The sequence below is a fragment of the Chlamydotis macqueenii genome, chromosome 16, assembly GCF_036417535.1.
Source record: "Chlamydotis macqueenii isolate bChlMac1 chromosome 16, bChlMac1.mat, whole genome shotgun sequence".
Classification (NCBI taxonomy): domain Eukaryota; kingdom Metazoa; phylum Chordata; class Aves; order Otidiformes; family Otididae; genus Chlamydotis; species Chlamydotis macqueenii.
In genome coordinates this window covers 10,593,638-10,610,812 of record NC_141571.1, presented here as the reverse complement: position 1 = coordinate 10,610,812, position 17,175 = coordinate 10,593,638, and the positions used below count along the sequence as shown (strand labels likewise).

At 43.0% G+C, this 17,175-nt stretch overlaps 1 protein-coding gene across 1 annotated transcript in view; it reads left to right on the top strand.

Moving 5' to 3' along the window:
* BMP7 (bone morphogenetic protein 7) overlaps positions 1 to 15,680 on the top strand; it is a 47,596-nt gene extending 31,916 nt beyond the window's left edge. The window contains exons 3-7 of the mRNA XM_086760900.1: positions 3,816 to 3,964; positions 8,663 to 8,860; positions 10,687 to 10,763; positions 11,405 to 11,515; positions 12,835 to 15,680. Of these exons, the coding sequence (XP_086617026.1) occupies positions 3,816 to 3,964; positions 8,663 to 8,860; positions 10,687 to 10,763; positions 11,405 to 11,515; positions 12,835 to 12,984 (685 nt within the window). The 3' untranslated portion in view covers positions 12,985 to 15,680. The remainder of the gene's footprint in view (positions 1 to 3,815; positions 3,965 to 8,662; positions 8,861 to 10,686; positions 10,764 to 11,404; positions 11,516 to 12,834) is intronic.
* The last annotated feature ends 1,495 nt before the right edge of the window (positions 15,681 to 17,175 follow it).

Sequence of the window (17,175 nt, the reverse complement as noted above, 5' to 3'; positions counted from 1 at the left end):
CCTTTGGCAGCCTCAGCCCTTCCACCTGCATAACGCCAGCAGCTTTCCAGACACGACCTCACACGGGTCCTCCTCAGCCACCCTCGCTTTGCAATACTTGTTATTCCCCCTTGAGTCCAGAAAACACCAAGTTCACTAAGGAAATTTCATAGACCACACAGCAGTTGTATGACCTGTAGACAAATTTTTGGGAGCGCTAATGGGAGGTGCCTCTCTTTTCTGGCATCGAGCACCAGACACTACCAAAGCGATCAGTAGACAAGTGCCAACCTCCTGTCCTCATCTTAGGCTCCATTGACAGTCCAATGCTTAAGAAAATTGAGCTGAAAGCCCTGAGTTTTATCATTGCTCAAAGCTTTGACACTCCTACCGATGTAAGTACTTTGAACACTGAGCCATTTTGATGTGGTCTCAACAAAACAGACTTGTGGTCTGGATCCAGACTTCATCATTTATGTAACTCTAATCTAGACATTAACATTTCCATGTCCCAGCTTAATTTTCTGTAAAATGAGGATCACATGCCTCCTCCTATCTCTTGGTCTTGTAGGAGGTTCAGTACAGTTTCTTACATGCTCTGAAGTTCTCAAATGAAGGGATTGAATGCAAGGCCAAGGAAGCAAAGTGCTTTTCTGCCTCCTGGTTGCAGAGCCATTATTCACACTGCTCCAGCAATGCTCTACATATGCATGCAGTTGGTAGGGAAGGTACTAGAGGGTGAGATGTGCACTAGAAACCTTCTCCCTTTGTGCTTAGATCTTTATCTCAAACCTAAACCAGTCATGTTATACTTAACTAGCACTGTCTCATATGACAACTCATTAGACAGGAGCCCTCAGAGCAAATTTTGTTTAAGTCTAAGCAGAATAACATCTCTTTGCCGTGTTTATTGTGTCTTGTCCAACAATGATGTCTAAAGGGCTTGTTGTCTATTAGCTGGTGATTTAATGCTGTTTGCCATAAGTCTTTGGAGAGCAGGGCATTTCAGTTAAAGAGAGGTTGTTCTTTTTAAAAGAACAAGAGGTTTCTATTCATCGAAACAGGCGCCACGATCTCAGGAGCCTCTGCTTGCAACACTGGTCAGGTTTTGCATCCCATCCCCGGCCACCGCTGGTGGGCCAGAGTGGAAACTGCTAATCCAGGAGTGCTTTAACTTCTCCAGAGGGCATCTGACAGAAGGCCTTTTTGGGTCCATATGTTCCAAGTGTGTGTGGGAAGGACATTTCACTTTAGTGGGTCCCTTTGATCTCCCTTACTTCAGGCTTCCCCTCCAGGCCTATTGTTTGCACATTGCTGTAACTACAGGAAAACAAACGCATTATACAATTTCCCAGACTGACTCACCCTGGTACTTGATGCCTCATGTTGTCTGGTTACCCTGATTGCATCATGTCAGCATGGGAAGCTTAAAGGCTGGTTTTTCTGAGTAACACTGCAGTTGAGCAGTAGCTAAAAACAAAAAAAAAAGTTATCATTATTGCTATTATCTTCAACCTGCAAAGTACAAGGGAGAAAAACCAAGCAAGCCAAGTCCCTATTAACTAAACCTTGTGTGAATCATGAGTTCCAGTCAGGGGCCATGCTTAAATGATGCAGTATGTGAATATAAAAACCCTTTACTCCTGGAAACTTGGACTCAGCCATCGGAACAGGCCAGCCTGTACTACTCCCTCGTCCCCGGCTCCTCTGGGATGCGTTTTGTTCAGCGTGTTGTAAACAGAAGGGCGGGAGGTGTCCATGCGGCTGCGTCATGCAGTGGGAACAGGGCCATCGCTTCTGGGTGGGGATAAAACCCCAGGAAATTTGTCCCCCAGTTAGAGTTCAAGCATCTTGCATTCCTGTAACTAATGTGTATGTGGAGGGAGGGGGTTATCCGTAGTGTTTATCTTCAGTCCTAGGTGCACTCAGCAAAGCTGACTGAGAGCAGCTCCCAACGCCCGGGTTGAGGCTCTCTGTCGCTGCACTCAGCCCCTTCCTGAGCCACTCGCTTTGGCTGCCCAGACATCACCAAAATACTCCCCCATAGGATCCCCCGTGTGTTAGCAACAAAGTGCTGCAGCAAGTTCAATTCTGATGTGGGGCTTCTTCCACAAACCAAAGCTTTGCTTAAAAGCAAGCAAAACTCCCCCTTCTGTGCCTTCCTCCATGGCAGGGATGTGCTGGGTGAAGGGAGGAATTGCAGTTGTTACAATCCCACGCCTGCAAAACATCTCTTGCAAGCATCAGACCTTGTCTCCTCTTTCTGAATTGAGCTGACACAGAAAGCCACTGCTTTCCCTCGGGCTGCCGCACGCAGCACTAATTGCACCCTCAGCAGCGTTGGCTGTATCTGCATATCCAGCCGTGTCGTATCCAAAGCTTAACAGCATCATGCCTCGGTGAGGAAACGACAGAATCCTCCTTTCACGCATGCTGGGCGATGTGCTCACGTGCGCTGCAGGAGCTAATTTCAGAAGTTTCATTTCACATAAGCCAGCCCAGAGCCAGAGGCGGTGACATCCATTAGCTTACGGAGGAAAGCCATCATCTCTTATACGCCCCGGCCCACAAAGGTTGAAAGGAAAGCTAGATAGTAAAAACATTGCAATAAAACTCCGTTTCTGTTTTGAGTCAGCTGCGTGGGACAAAAGCCTCTAATTTCCTGGTATCTCACAGGGAAAGAATCGCTGAAAGCTAGGAGACAAAAGCCTCTATGCCAACAGCACTTCTCAGATTTATTTTTGATCACTTGATATTTCGTGCAAACAAGAGGCACTGTGTAAACTAAGTTATGTGTATTTATTTGCATTGACAAATCAATAGTGACAAAATTAGTAAGGCCTTCTTTAAGCTTTGAGGACATAATTAAAGGATTTTCCAAGGACATTTCTTCATTCAAAAGGATATAATTACACTTAAACAAGTTATCGTGTTTGTGCACTGTAAGTACAAAAGCAGCTCTTGCGGGACTTGTCTAGACACTTCCACCGTCTGTCTTTGTTCTTCTTGTAAAGTCGTTTTTTACAAAGGAACCGCACCAGTGTCCATTTTTTTCATCCCAAGTTTTATCTCTTTCTTAATTTCTGATAAGAGAAGATTCCTTCCTGTACAGAACCTGTGTTTTCTCAAGTTTTAATTACAGAAATTTGCCAGGAAATGTTTTGTAAATCCAGAATGATTTCACCCTTTTCGAATGCAAGAAATCCTCTCTATTTCTGATCTTTCTCATTTTTTGGTATTAGTTCTTCAACTGGAATAACCCAGCAGTGGCCTTTAAAAAAATTCAAGCAATGAATTGAAATAAAATTGCCACCCAAAGTAGTGGAGACCTGTGACTGTGCAGAGGGTTACTGCCTCAATCCATCATCTGTAACCTCAGATGAACAAATTTTAAAAAACATTACATATGTTAATATATGCACACCAGTGTTCCAGCTGGCTTGCACCAATGCTACAATTATGCATAGAAGTCAGGAAATTGTGTGTGGAAAGGATAATGAGCAGCATTGTCTGCCCAATTACCAAGTTTGCATATGCAAACAATAATTTTGCAAATCTGTGCCTGGCAAGCCTTTTTTTCCTGAAGTTGCATCAGCAGCTCTAAGGTTAACTGTAACAGTAAAGTAACCCAAAACCACCTCAACTCTGCTTCAACCCATCCTCCCTTTTTTAAAGGGAAGAAAAGCACTTCATCTGAAGGTGATTAGATGGGAAAGCACGCCAGCACAGCTCCGGAATCACCTGCCTATTGCTGGAAGGCGAACCACGTATGTGAATGCCTATGGACTCCAGTGGAAAGCCTGGGTAACTGGGAATTACGCTGCTTTTTTTTTCAGGGATTCAGACTTGTTCCTGCTCGACTCTCGGACAATCTGGGCCGCAGAAGAAGGGTGGCTGGTGTTTGACATTACTGCAACCAGTAATCACTGGGTGGTGAATCCCCAACACAATCTTGGCCTGCAGCTGTCTGTGGAAGGCATCGATGGTGAGTGTCAGACACCAACATCAATCAGTGAGTCTCTGTGTCAACAACACGATTCCCAGCCAGGGGAAGCCTTAAGTATTCACCGCTCTTTCCTTTGAATAGGATTTCTTAAGCATATTTTTCCTGAATTTGCCTAAAATGCAAATAATAATAAAAAAGATAAACCAGAGGCGTATTTCAGGTTGAGGATGTACTCAAGTGCTTAAGCAGATTGGTAACCTGTCTGGAGTCATTTCAGTGTTAGCTACGTACACATCCCCTTCCAGGTATGTAAATGCTGCTGGCTGATTTGCAGGTAGTGCAATCCAGTCAAGGAGAGAGGAAGAAATTTTGCTCTGTGCAAAAAGACAACTGAGTGATGTAGAAGGCTGATGTGAATTGGCACAAAAGGCTTCCAAATTCAAAAAACAGCTAGGAACCATTTTAATTTCCTTTGTGGCGGTAGAAATGACTAGTCAAGTCATGTCTGGTCTGGACTCCAAGGTCTGCAGCGTGCTTATGGTACAAACCCATGAGGTTTGGGAATAGGTGGGAAGACCTGGCTCTGAAACGTCTCCAGAAAGGATGTGTTTAGAATCAGGTAGGGAATTTTCCTAACTAGGTCTCAGCTAAAATGTCCTGCTGTTTTGTCTTAAAGTTAAGATTCCTAATGTTCACTTGGAGACTTGTGCAAGAAGAGCAAAGTACCCTGGATCTTCTAGGGGGTTCCCAGGACCTGCGACCATCTGGCACTGCCTGGCTACCTCACAGGAGAGGTTAAGCAAAACCTAGCTCAAGACTATTATAAATACCGTGAACGTAGTTACCCAAGGACATACTTTCATTCTCCAGATTTACATCTGTGATATCACTTGCTATTGGTTTTTATGCAAGATTCTAAATGTTTCCAGTAAGTACTATTTTGCATAATGACTGTGCAAAGCAGTTCTGAAACAGGCAACCTATGGAGAGTCTGATTTTACTCAGGAGAGCTGCGCAGATTGGTGCACAGCACAGGGTTTGTTTTAACCTGCCCTTTCTGAGTGATCAGTGAATGCAGAAACCCAAACACAGATACAAAGCAGGAGCTTCACCATGGAAGTTACTACTCCACACCCCAATGACAGATGGTTTTTGCCATCTTTTATAAAGATTCAAATTCAACCTGATTTACAAGTTAATCTTAACTCTTAAAGCTAAAACAGTAAGGCAAATTAACAGCCAAGACAAGCTTAACTCATTTTCAAACACTTGTCCTTGTTTTTAGTTTCCAGTTTCCCTCCTAAAGGAAATACTCAGAAATACAGAAGTTATGTCCACAGTCATGGCACATTCATGCAGTTGTGGTTCACGTATAGGAAAACCATCAAGACCCAGCCCAGAATCCACAGAAAGGGAGAGCTGACAGTGGGCTTAATATCTGTAAACACTATGGGTACTACAGTATCACACTCACTCTTCTACTGATAAAGTCGTCTTGTAGCTCGGTCCTCCCCCATCCTCACCTAGTCATTTTACAGCAAGTCAATCCCTTTTTCCAGCATTGAGGAGGAAGGCAGCTGATTTAGGAACGCGTTACAGATTTCAGTGGAGACTTTTCAGGATCCTGCATCCCAGGAAATGCTGCAGCTTTGCACAAGCTTACAGTAACTGTCTGCTCTATTGCAGCAATCAGGAGTGGACCCGTAAAAGCGTTCAGCCGGATCTGTCACAGAGAGAGCTTTCAAAGACAGAAATTCCCAGGTTCAGTGATAAGTGCATTCTCATCGGTTATTCAACTCAATGAAAATTAGGAATCTGTTTTCTTTTTACACTCCTGAAAAATCTAGCTGAGTTTGTAAAGGGTTGAAATAATACACAAAGTGACTTGCTGCTTTCTTAAAATAGATTAACACAATACTTTACTCAGCCTGTCATTAAAGTTAGAAAAGCCAACTTCACTGTTTAAAAAGTAAATATAGACATACAGGAGCTGATTGTCTGCTTGTCTTCTATAACCAAGTCTGCTGGCAGCACACCTTTGCACTCACATTTCTCCACCATACACGTGAATTTTTCTTTCTCTTTTGAATGGCAAGGACATGTCCTTCCTTGCTCCCCAAGTGTCATTTTGGATTTAGACCAACTGTGTGTGCTAACAAGCAAGCTGCTTTTACACCTGAACTTCATATGAAAATCATCTGCTGCAAACACAGCAGGATTTTGGTGCAACACTATATGCTTGGACAACCCTCAAAGCTTTCAGTGAATTAGAAAAACAAAACAACTCTGTATCTGTCATTACATATAGAGAACTCTAACCATGAAGCCAATACAGTCTGTGTAAAAGAAAAACTTCTGACATCACAAGCACTGTCCAGATGAAATTATACAAAAGAAATTAATTAAACTGATCTTTGTATTTCTTTATAGTCTTGCCAAATAAGTCTATCAACGTGTATAACTAGGGTGGAATCAAAGGGTATTTGTTTACTCTTAGAAAACTGGGATCAGCTCAAGCAGCAAGCAAAAGCAATGTTCCAGTGACTCAGTAGCCTTCAGCGGGCTCTCAGCCCAGCACCCGATGTGCCGTGCTCGGCAGCAGCACGTGGAAACAGCAGCTGCCCACTTCGGTTTACTTAGTTTATTACTCAAGATCCCATTTTTGACAGTATTAAGAAAGCAGGTCCATAAAAGCAGATCAAGCCGTGCCCTCTGGTTCAAGAGCAGAGCTTTAGTTCTTTTGGGAGAAGTTTATCATTGTCTAACGGGGACTGCACGTCTGTCCTTGGTTTAACCTTGCTTTCTGGATGTATAGGAAAGTTAGAAAGTGGATTTTCCCCCCATCTTTATTAAAAAGAAATACTGCACATACAGAGCATTACATGCCTTTTTCCCCCCTAAGGAAACATTGCCATCATAGTGCTCTTGAACATGACATGTTGGTGTTACATGAGGAATTAACACCTCAGTGTGAAGCTGGGTCCCCTCCCTGCATACCATTGACCTGCTCTCTAGAGACAGTAAAGGTAAAATCATTTACACTGGACAAGCCACAGCTGTAGATGAAGTTGCTAGTTTAAGCAGCTTTGGGAAGCAGAAAGGCTTCTTTGAAGGGGCAGGAGAAGCCGTAGGAGCAATACTCAGTGAGCTCCAACTCCTGCAGCTGAGCTTGTTTTCAGGAAATAAGGCTTGGATCTGGCAAAGCCTGAGCACAAGTGGAACTACTTATATATTTAGCATTAGCTACTTGCTTAAGCACTTTGTGGGCTCAGCCTCAAATGTCTAAAATGAAAACTGTTTGGACAAGTTTCCGGAAAGGAGCTTAAGTAGAAGGTGGAGAAGTTGTTGATGTGTGTCCACATATAAATCTACGTACATGGGTTTTTGCGTTTGCTATTTTTGCCCAAGCTTTCCTGGTGCCCTGCCTGAGATTAGTTTTCATTTATCTAGTTTGCAAGGCCTGGCCACGCTGGGAAATCTTCCTGCTGCCAAGCTCCCATTAAAACACCTCTTAAACCAGTCCTCTCTGCAAATCCCATGGACTGCAGCTTGGGACTCGCTGGGCTGCACAGAAAAACAGAGAGTGGACTCCAACCAAGGCTGGTCCATTTCTTGGCCTCAAGCTTTGACCACAGCCCCTTTTTTCTTGGTCTGTCACATTTATCAATCTTGGCCACACGCAAGAGCTAAGATGGAAACAATCCCTAAGGCAAATAATTTATAAGCCTTGGCATTTACTTTACTCATCCTAAAAACAGCAGTTACAGAATTATCTAGAACTACTTCAGGTTACCAGCTTCTTTCCACACAGTAGTCAGAAACTGATATGGTAAGGGAATTTTTGTCAGTGAACGGCTGCCTTTCAGGGCTCCTCTAGGAAAGCATCAGCTGTCCTCTGGCATATTTGCTCCGTGGCTGACAAGACCCAAGCTCTGTCCTTAGCAAAAGGATCACAAAAGCGACTAACATAGCTTTGACTTAGCAGCAGTACCCAGTAGCTTGGAACAGAATAATTCTAATTATCGCCCCTGCATTTCACAACGGCACCCAGGCACCCTTGGGAGGCAACAGGGAGAAACGTTAAATTGCTTTGTGGCTTTTGTAAAGAATTGATTTAATTTTACATAGAAACTACTGTTATCAAAAATAAAATTATTTTAAAAGCCCAGGATGAAGGAAGCACGAACAGTAATGAACAGTTTTCCAACAGAGTTATCGGGTACAGTAGTGCTGAGATAGAGCAATAAGCAAAACGTCTCTGAACATCTGCACTATTTGTTTCTTGCAGCTACAGTGTATCTGGAACACTGTCAACATTTCATACAAGGCATTTTTATTTTAAGTTAATAACCTTCCAGTGGGAATTTAGTGTTCCTATGGGTTGAGTTTTATGATTCCTTTTATAGGATCACTTCAAATTATAGGTTGGTGAACTTAAAGAAACCCCTCTAAAGAATGCAAGAAAAGTTAATGCTAAGCGGATTTAGGGTAAAATAATTATATGTAGGACTATTTTATGTAACTTTTACATGCAGATATAAAATGAAGTTAGCTGTGCTGAGCTGCTCGTGTTAGAAGCAGCTTTGCCGATTAAGTCCAGGCTCTTGGTGGATCAGCACATGCAGACATGCCTAGGAATCTCCCTTACCAACCAGATAGCTCCTTGTTGTCCTTACTATGTCTGCTGAAAATGAAAAGTTACTTCAAGCCCTCTTATCAGTCCATTCTGCTATTAAGGGCAAAGCATCAATCCCAAACTGGCGGGTCTTATTGGAAGGCACGGCCCGCAGAACAAGCAGCCGTTCACGGTAGCCTTCTTCAAAGCCACCGAGGTCCATCTCCGCAGTATTCGCTCCACAGGAGGGAAGCAAAGGAGCCAGAATCGATCAAAAACGCCAAAGAACCAGGAAGCCTTCCGGGTCTCAAACATCGCAGGTACAGTGCGGGGTCAGTGTTTCTGGGTGTGGGATAGTGCTCCGATGAACTTGACACCACATGGGAGTAGTTTCTCCCATATTCAATCTGCTTGTTGTCTCTTTGATCTACCACTAGCATTCTCTTGCTGGTTTGAAACTACTTCAGATTAGCAATTATTCCAGAAAAGTTAGAAAAATAATGTTTCTTTGAAAGAATGTTAAACTGAGGGATTTCTTCATCTATTTTTTTTTTTAAAAAGGCACCTAACCAGAAAAATCTCCTTTTCTCCCACATGAAATAAATTCTCATTTTGAAATGTAAGATAATTGCATTAAACCAATGAGTAAGTGATCAAAACAGTAACATATTTCAGTGGATCTGAATCAAAATGCTGTAGATTTCAGAGTCTGTGATTTTAAGTTTAGCCCCCAAAAAGTTTCATAGTCCTAGAAGTTTTGCACAGAAGAGGAAAACCCATTTGTTGCTCAGGATAACTGCAGCTATTCTGGGGGGAGCTGTGCTTCCTAATATGGAAGAAAACTCCGTCAGGCATTTAAAATAAAGACGTGGCTTAATTACAAGATACCTCAGAATAACGGGCCCTTGGTGACCTTCCCAGCAGGAACCACAGTGCAGGGACAGTGGCAAATTCCAGCTCTATTTCTGCAAGCTTCCTCATGGAAGGAGAGCTTGGAAGAGGTGGAAGGAAGAGGACAGCGTAGGGCACAGTATCACCTTATGCACCTGCCTTCCACCTTGGGTTGCTTGGGGCTCCCTGCAAGGCTGTGGGAGAACTCTCTGCCATCGGTTTCGTTGCAGCTTCCCTACATTTAGTCAGGTCATTCCTGTGGTAGGACTAATGATGTTTTTCTGCAGCCCTGGTGATAGGTGTGGCTTATCTGACCTGCACAGATGTACGTATTTCTGTGCCTCTCACTTGAAATCCTACAGTCTCTTAAAATGGTTTTCCATGGCTTATGTTTCCGAGCTCTGCGTTCTGCAGTCCCCCAAGCATAGATAGTCTGCATTTAAACGTGCATTTCCGTCATCTGTTTGCTATATCAATTCAATTTTTAAAGGATGAGTAGTGGACAGAAGAATTTCTTACTTCTGCAAATAGGTTAGAAAAGTCCCTGTAACCAGTGTCCTGCTTCCAGCCTGGGGACCCCATGTTGAGTTAGTTTCCAAGAGCTGAAAAAATATTTTGTGGTACTTCTACTCGGGTCTCCAGCTCAGGCTCTACATCCAGGACAGACACAACTTTAAAACTGCACTGATAGTCACGGTTGTTCAGATCCACAATTCAGACCCATGCTTTATTCTTTGGCATTGTCACCCATTGCAAGAAGTCTGTAATCTGGATCCAGCTGCACTGGACAGAACAGATTTCACATTGCCTTGGTGTCATATGTTGCATTTGTAGGCCTGAAGGTCTATCAGCAGTAACAAGGAGACACTAAAGAATATAGAAAATAGGTAAAGGGTGCTTTTCCCTGTCACTCTTTTCACAGGTTCTCTTTTTATATAAGAGGCAGTAACCAGAGAGATCTGGTTTTTGCCCATATGAGGTCACAGGAAGCCCAGGGGAAAAATAATAATAAAAAAAAAAAAAGTTATTTTCCCAGGCATTCTTTGGCTTTGCACAAAAAGCCAGAGGGGCATTTCTTATGTATTGAACCCAGCCATTATTTTATGACTACAACTGTGTTAAAAAAAACCCAAAACAACAAAAGAAAGCGACAAGCGCAACAGATGAGCACTGACACCTCGGTCCCTGTCGCGGCATGGCTGAGGGCCGTAGGTGCTGGGGCAGCCCAGCCTCACTGGCCCCTTCCCCTCTGCAGAGAACAGCAGCAGTGACCAGCGCCAAGCCTGCAAGAAGCACGAGCTCTACGTCAGCTTCAGGGACCTGGGGTGGCAGGTAAGGGCTGCGAGCGACCGGGCTGTGAGCTGCCGTGCCTTTGCACATCACTTACTGAGCTGCAATAGCGAGATCAAGGCAATAACTGGATTTTTTTTTTTTTTTATCCCTGAGGGGGAAAAAAAAAAAGTATATTACCTTTAGTATGGTTAAGAAGTGCTTCAGCAAAGCTAGGGTATACAAATATTTAGTGTGATATTGGCTAGAAACTCAACACACTCAGGTCTTTTTGAGAAACTGTGGCCCTGAATTTCCTCTGGCAGTGCTGAACGCGCTTACGGCTCTCCAGTTTCATCTGTCAGTTCTTTTAGATGCTGGTAAAGGCATTTTTATTCCTGAAAGCTTGTACCTGCATTTCAGCGATGGTTGAAGTGGTCCTTGTGGACAGCTGGGTTAAAAAAACTAAACCCTGCAGTTCAGGACTCTTACGAGCATGTTTCCAAAGTGGGATACGTCCCTCCAGGAAAAGCAGCTGATTTAGAGGTGTGTAAGCATTAGAAAGGCCAGCGTACCACATTTTTATTTGGCAGGCTACTGAAATTGTATGTAGATGTATGAATTGTTAGATATACATGCTGTTCTACTTTGTTTCACTGTACGTTTGTCTGTCTCCACAATCTAACGTCTCCAATTTAACCAAGGACTGGATCATCGCTCCAGAGGGCTATGCTGCGTATTACTGTGAAGGAGAATGTGCTTTCCCGTTGAATTCATACATGAATGCTACAAATCATGCCATTGTACAGACACTGGTAGGTGCACTGTAGCTCCTTGTACAGAGTGATTTCTGATAGGTGCTACTCAGAAGTAAGTTTATACACAAAAAAAAAAAAAAAAAAAAAATCTCTAAGCTAACAAGGGAAGGAAGGTCTGCATTAGCTCGTCCAGATGCCTGCAGCGTCTGGCTCAACATGTCTAGCCAAGTGGCCTGAATTAATAGTTGGCTAGGAACTACCCTGCCTTGCTGCAAGCGTTGACATGCTCTCTCCAGTTTAAGAGAGCCCTATGATACACATCTTAATGGTGGTACTGTCCCACTGCACGGGACAGAAAGAGCTGGAAGTGAGACCAACCATCAGCGTCTCTTGGAAAGACTCTGCGAGGGTCCACTGTATGCTGCTGCCAAAAGCAGATTTGGGAGCAAACTGAGGAAGGGGTCAGTGAATCCCAAAATTACACCACCCAGCTGCTCTGTGGGTATATTTGTTTTATGAAATTGCGTGAAGATGTCCAGATGGGAGCCCCGAGCTGGCGTGTCCTCACAACACAGTGTGTATGCTCCCGGGGACAGTTGGCTGGGGGCCACTCAGCCCCAGCTGCATCACCAGAGCCAATGCACCAGTGCTCTCGGCATGGGCCAGGAGACACGCTGGTCCTGAGTACCCTGGCTGTGGAGCACCCCCAGCTGACCTCCCTGGGCACCCTCGCCTACCCAGCTCGTTCCAGTTTATCGACCCAGGGCCCCTGCACACATCTGCAGGGCACGAGGAGCTCGCTCCACCTTTTCATCTACATCCCGTGTCCTCTGCATATCTAAGGGACGATGTTGCAAAAAGTACTAGGGAAACTAGAAGCATCTATGTTTCCAAGGGAATAAATATCTGGCTGTTTTTGTCATGGTAGATTGCTTTTTATTTGCTTCTTCCCCCTCCAACAGCTGGGAGCACAGGGGACCAGAGCCCTTGGCGCCAGCTGGGTCTCGGTGCTGCTAGCTGCAGGGACAGGGCCCCCGCCCAGGGTTGATGGGATTTCTCACAAAACCTCGCCCGCACGTCCCACAGAGTTTATCGTAACTGGTACACTTCTGCAGAATTCTGACTGCTCTGACAAATGGGAATTTTCTAATGAAAACCTGCTTCACTGAAAGATTTCCAACTAGGTCTGACTTCGGTGGGTGCCTCAGCCCCCGTACACGGAGGGGACATCTCAAGATGTTTGTACACAAAGCCAGGTGTTCCAAATATGTCTGAGCGAGTGTATGGGACAGACACAAAGTTGCCTGGGAAAGAAGAATACGTGGGGAGGAGAGGGGAAAAATAAATCTTAACGTGCCTCTACTTTCATTCCCCAGGTTCACTTTATAAACCCAGAGACTGTGCCGAAACCCTGCTGTGCTCCTACACAACTCAATGCCATCTCAGTGCTCTACTTTGATGACAGCTCCAATGTTATCTTAAAAAAATACAGGAACATGGTGGTACGAGCATGTGGCTGTCATTAGATTTGTAAGAAAGAAAAAAAAAAAAAAAAAAAAGTTATTTGTAAAGAGTGGTTTTCTACAGCGATGTGGGGGAGGAGAAGAGATTAGCACTCCAGCAATGGGTTTAAAAAAAATCCCGAACAGTTTTTAGGACTGGGCTTCTGAAAGTTCAGACAATGGAACAGTTTCTGGATTTAAGTGGCATTTGAACACATTTTGTTTGAGTTTATTACAGACAATGAGCTTGTAAACTGAAACAAGCAAGAGAAACCATTTAAAACCAAATCTGCCTACAAAATTGGCTCCTACAATACATACTTTTGCAAATGGGTCTTTCTGAAGATTGCAAACTCACCAGTGTTGATTGTGAGTTAAAAAATAATAATCTATCCAAGGTGAAAATGTGCTGTGACTAATAAGCATGTGTAGTTCCTGTAACTCAGTTTGCAATAAAGTAAGTGAACAAAATATACCTGGAGTGAACAGGTATTTTGTTAGAGAATTACCACCTCCATCCCTCTGTTTGCTTCAATTTCATAAGCAAAAGCGAAGATTAATTACATGCAACTTCCAGTTTTAAACTACAGTAGCAAAAGCTGTATCTGGATTAATGCAAGTTCAAAGGACAGATCAGTCTAAGAAAGAAAAAAAAAAAAAAAAAATCTAATTGGCAAGCAAAAGAACTGAAGAAAATAATTCCAAAAAGCAAGACTTTTTGGGTATGCTTTTTTCATCCAAGAGGGAAGGAAATTTCCTCTAGCAACCAGAAAGAATTTGAATTTGCTATGAACTTGAAATAGGAAAGCAGGAAAAAGTTAAGAAATGGGGATTAAACCTAAACGTTTAGCTGGAGTATGCTACGCAGTTACGGAGTTGTGAAAGCCAGCTAAAGACCCTGCTCCTGTTTAGAAAGTGTCCATTGACTTCACTGACAGAACGAGTTCCAATGCTTTTGTGAAAACATGGAGGCTCAGGCGCAGAAGGTGCCGTAAGCTGGGATGTACACCCACCACCACACAGACTCAGCTAGAAACGAGCTAGGAAACCCTGCCGCCCAGGGTCAGTGTTTATGATAAACCCCTGCTCTATTATTGGCTTAATCTTTAAAAAAAAATTAATTAATTAATTAAAAAATAAATCACTTTCAAGAGCCACACCAACAAGCTGGAACCATGAGCAAGAAAATATCCCCTCAAGGCTTTTCTTTTTCCTTCTTTAAAAGTTGCGGGTTACACAAACATTGCACTTATGTAATTAAAACTCAATTAAAGTTGTTGTGAATAAGAATACAAAGTAGCAGTAACCAATCACAAACACATTCAAAACTTTGGCATACGTTGTGATTACAAAAGTAGAATTGGCATACATTTCACCAGAGAGATGAAAAAGAAAATTCTGTCCAATAAAACACCAGGTCCACAGCACAGGCAGCTCTAAATCTCCGAACTTCAAAAACCTAAACCTCCAACAGATGGGTCCAGAACATAATAAATCCCTGGAGATGGTTCTCTGTGTGCGGCGAGTGGACAGGGTGATGGAGCCACAGTGGGAACTTGGCTCCATGTCTTGCCTGAGAGGAGAATTACAGAAAGAAGATAAATGACCACAACTGCCTGATTCTGGAAATCAGTCATTGCTCTTCTTCCTTTAAGTCACAGATCAAATCCAGACCAGATGCCTCGCTTTAAAAAGAATAAGCAAAAGAAGAAAAAAATTACTGTCTATGAAATAAATTGGAAACTTCTTTCTGATGGTCTAATTCTAATCTTATTTAAGTCAATTGGTGTAGGAGTAGGCTTATGGGAAAGTAGAAGTGTCTCCATGACAGGGGCAGGTTTTGGACCGAGGCCTCGGTGAGCAGTTGCTACATTGCCAGATGTGCCAGCTTCCAACCCAGGTGACTCAAACATCTGCAGGACCGGCCTCACCGTGGCACACACACTCTGCAGGTGTGACTCCAGCAAGCTTCCGAACTGCCCCAAGGTGAGGCTTTGGCCGAGTAGGTACAGCCAGCCAAACTCCAGGACAGCGGCTGAAGACCATCTTCTCCCTGGAGCCTGCAGTCAGAACTGCCCTCGGTGCATCTCGGAGTGAGGTACTGAAATCACAGATCGGAAGCGTCTTCTGACATCGTATACGTATGTACACCAGTGCTTCTGTCAACCTCCTAAAGGAAGTTAAGGTGCTGCCTAGAAAGTTAAAAGCTAATCAAGCCTGAACTTCCACTATTTAGTAGTCATGGATTAGTTTTTCTTGCGGGTGTTTCAGTGTTGGTGGTCACTGCATTGGTGTATTGCATTTTTAACTTGGACCACAGTATCTTGCTGTATAGGATTCATATATTAAATATTTTGTGGGGATTGTTTCTGTTTTGTTTGGGTTTTTTGTTTTGTTTTTGTTTTTTTTTTTAAACATAATAACAGGATTTCTGTTGCTAGGCTCAACATCAGCTTCACTGTTTGTACATTTTTGTGTAAATAGTTGTCACAAGCGGAAGAAGAATTATTTATTTCCATCTCTGAATTCCTTTTCAATCACATCCAGGAAAAGCTATTCTCGGTTCCTAAACACATTTGTTTCCTTATTTAAGAAGATATTTATTAACAGTTGGCAAAAATGCATACACGTTTCTGGTTCTTTTCATAGAGCAGTTGTCAGAAGCCTTTTGTACAAACTAGTAAAATAAAACATTGCAGCTTTACAAAAGATACCCCAACGACATTGTGTATCCGTGTGGTTATTCTCCCTATATCCAAAAAACGTTTCTGACTGGGCAATATTTCATCTCGAGCCTCTGTTTTCATGTAGATCAATCTCTATGTATGGGCAAAATCAGCACATGTTGCTATTTGGTGTGACTCGTTCAGTCCAAATACAACAGAGAGGGAAGAATACAAAAAAATATGAATATGTTTTGCAGACTGCGCTGCAAAGATCCATGATTGAATTATAGTGCAGCTGTCAGCAGCTGTTTCAAAGAAGCAGGGGGTAAATTAGTTCTGTTTACTGCTAACATAGTTCAGAGATTTAGTCATCCCAATAAAATTATAGAGGCACAAGAAAGGAAAAAAGAAACTCCAAGGAAACATCAGCCAAGAAGCTGACATTTTCTAATTTAGATTGTTTTAGCATATTTCAGAGATGCTGCTGGCATGAGGTTTCCTACTGTGGATACCACACCGCATTGCTATGGAGGCAGCTGAAAAAAATAATGGTCTAAATCCCTGTATTAACTAAACATTATATCTTCAGGGCATAACAGCAATGTTGGGGTTCTTGTTTACTTTGAACCGTGAACGGAGTTGTGCCAGTTTATGTAGATGTATTTGCTGATCCAGAGTATTAAATCATCAGCATTTTGGAGTTAACTACCATCTCTTACAAGTGATTACAAATTCATAAGTAAATTTGCTTTGTGCACTGATCTAAAGTCCAGCAAAGCATCAGTGGAAAGACCTTTATTGACCTAAACTCAGGTTTTGTATGCTTAGACTAATTTGAGAAGGAAGATCCTCTGGTATTTCTCCGTATGGTCCGAATTCCCTGGATTTAGACCCAGTGTAAGTCAGAGGTAGTTCCAGCAAGAGGACAATTTTTTTTTTTAAAAAAAAGCCAAAACCAGAAAAAATCATCCTGCTTTACAGTGCCAGTCTTGCAGCCAACAGAAGCTTTACCACTAACTTCAACACGTCCAGCCTTATATCATGAAATACCGGTTGGTTTCCAGCTCTGCCACAAACACACACAACTTGCTGGATGTGCCTCGTAGCAGCTTTCCCAGCCCGGGAGCCAAAACTCCGTTCCCGAGCCGGCTGCAGCCTCCCCTCCGTCCACAGCGCTACTGCGGCTTTGTGTCCTCGTCTACTGTTCTGGAAGAGGAGTCCTCGACACGAATCCGTATGCTGCCATAAACTGGCAGGGCTGTAAAACTAGTGAACCAGCTTGAAAACGGCTAGATTTATCTGTGTAATGACATTTTAAAGCACATTTAAAACATTTTATAGATCAGTTATTTTAACTTCCTTTCAGGCCAGGCTTTGAGGATGTTCTGTTTGCCTAATTGAGCTGTTTTAGATCTGTGCCAGTACTGACAGTTGGATCCTTCTGTCCCGACTCAGGAAACTGCCTCCATTGCTGCCAGTGTTCATATAATAAAAGATAATTATTTAAGTAAGCTTTATTTTAAGATTTCTGATTTTTATGGAAGTGTCA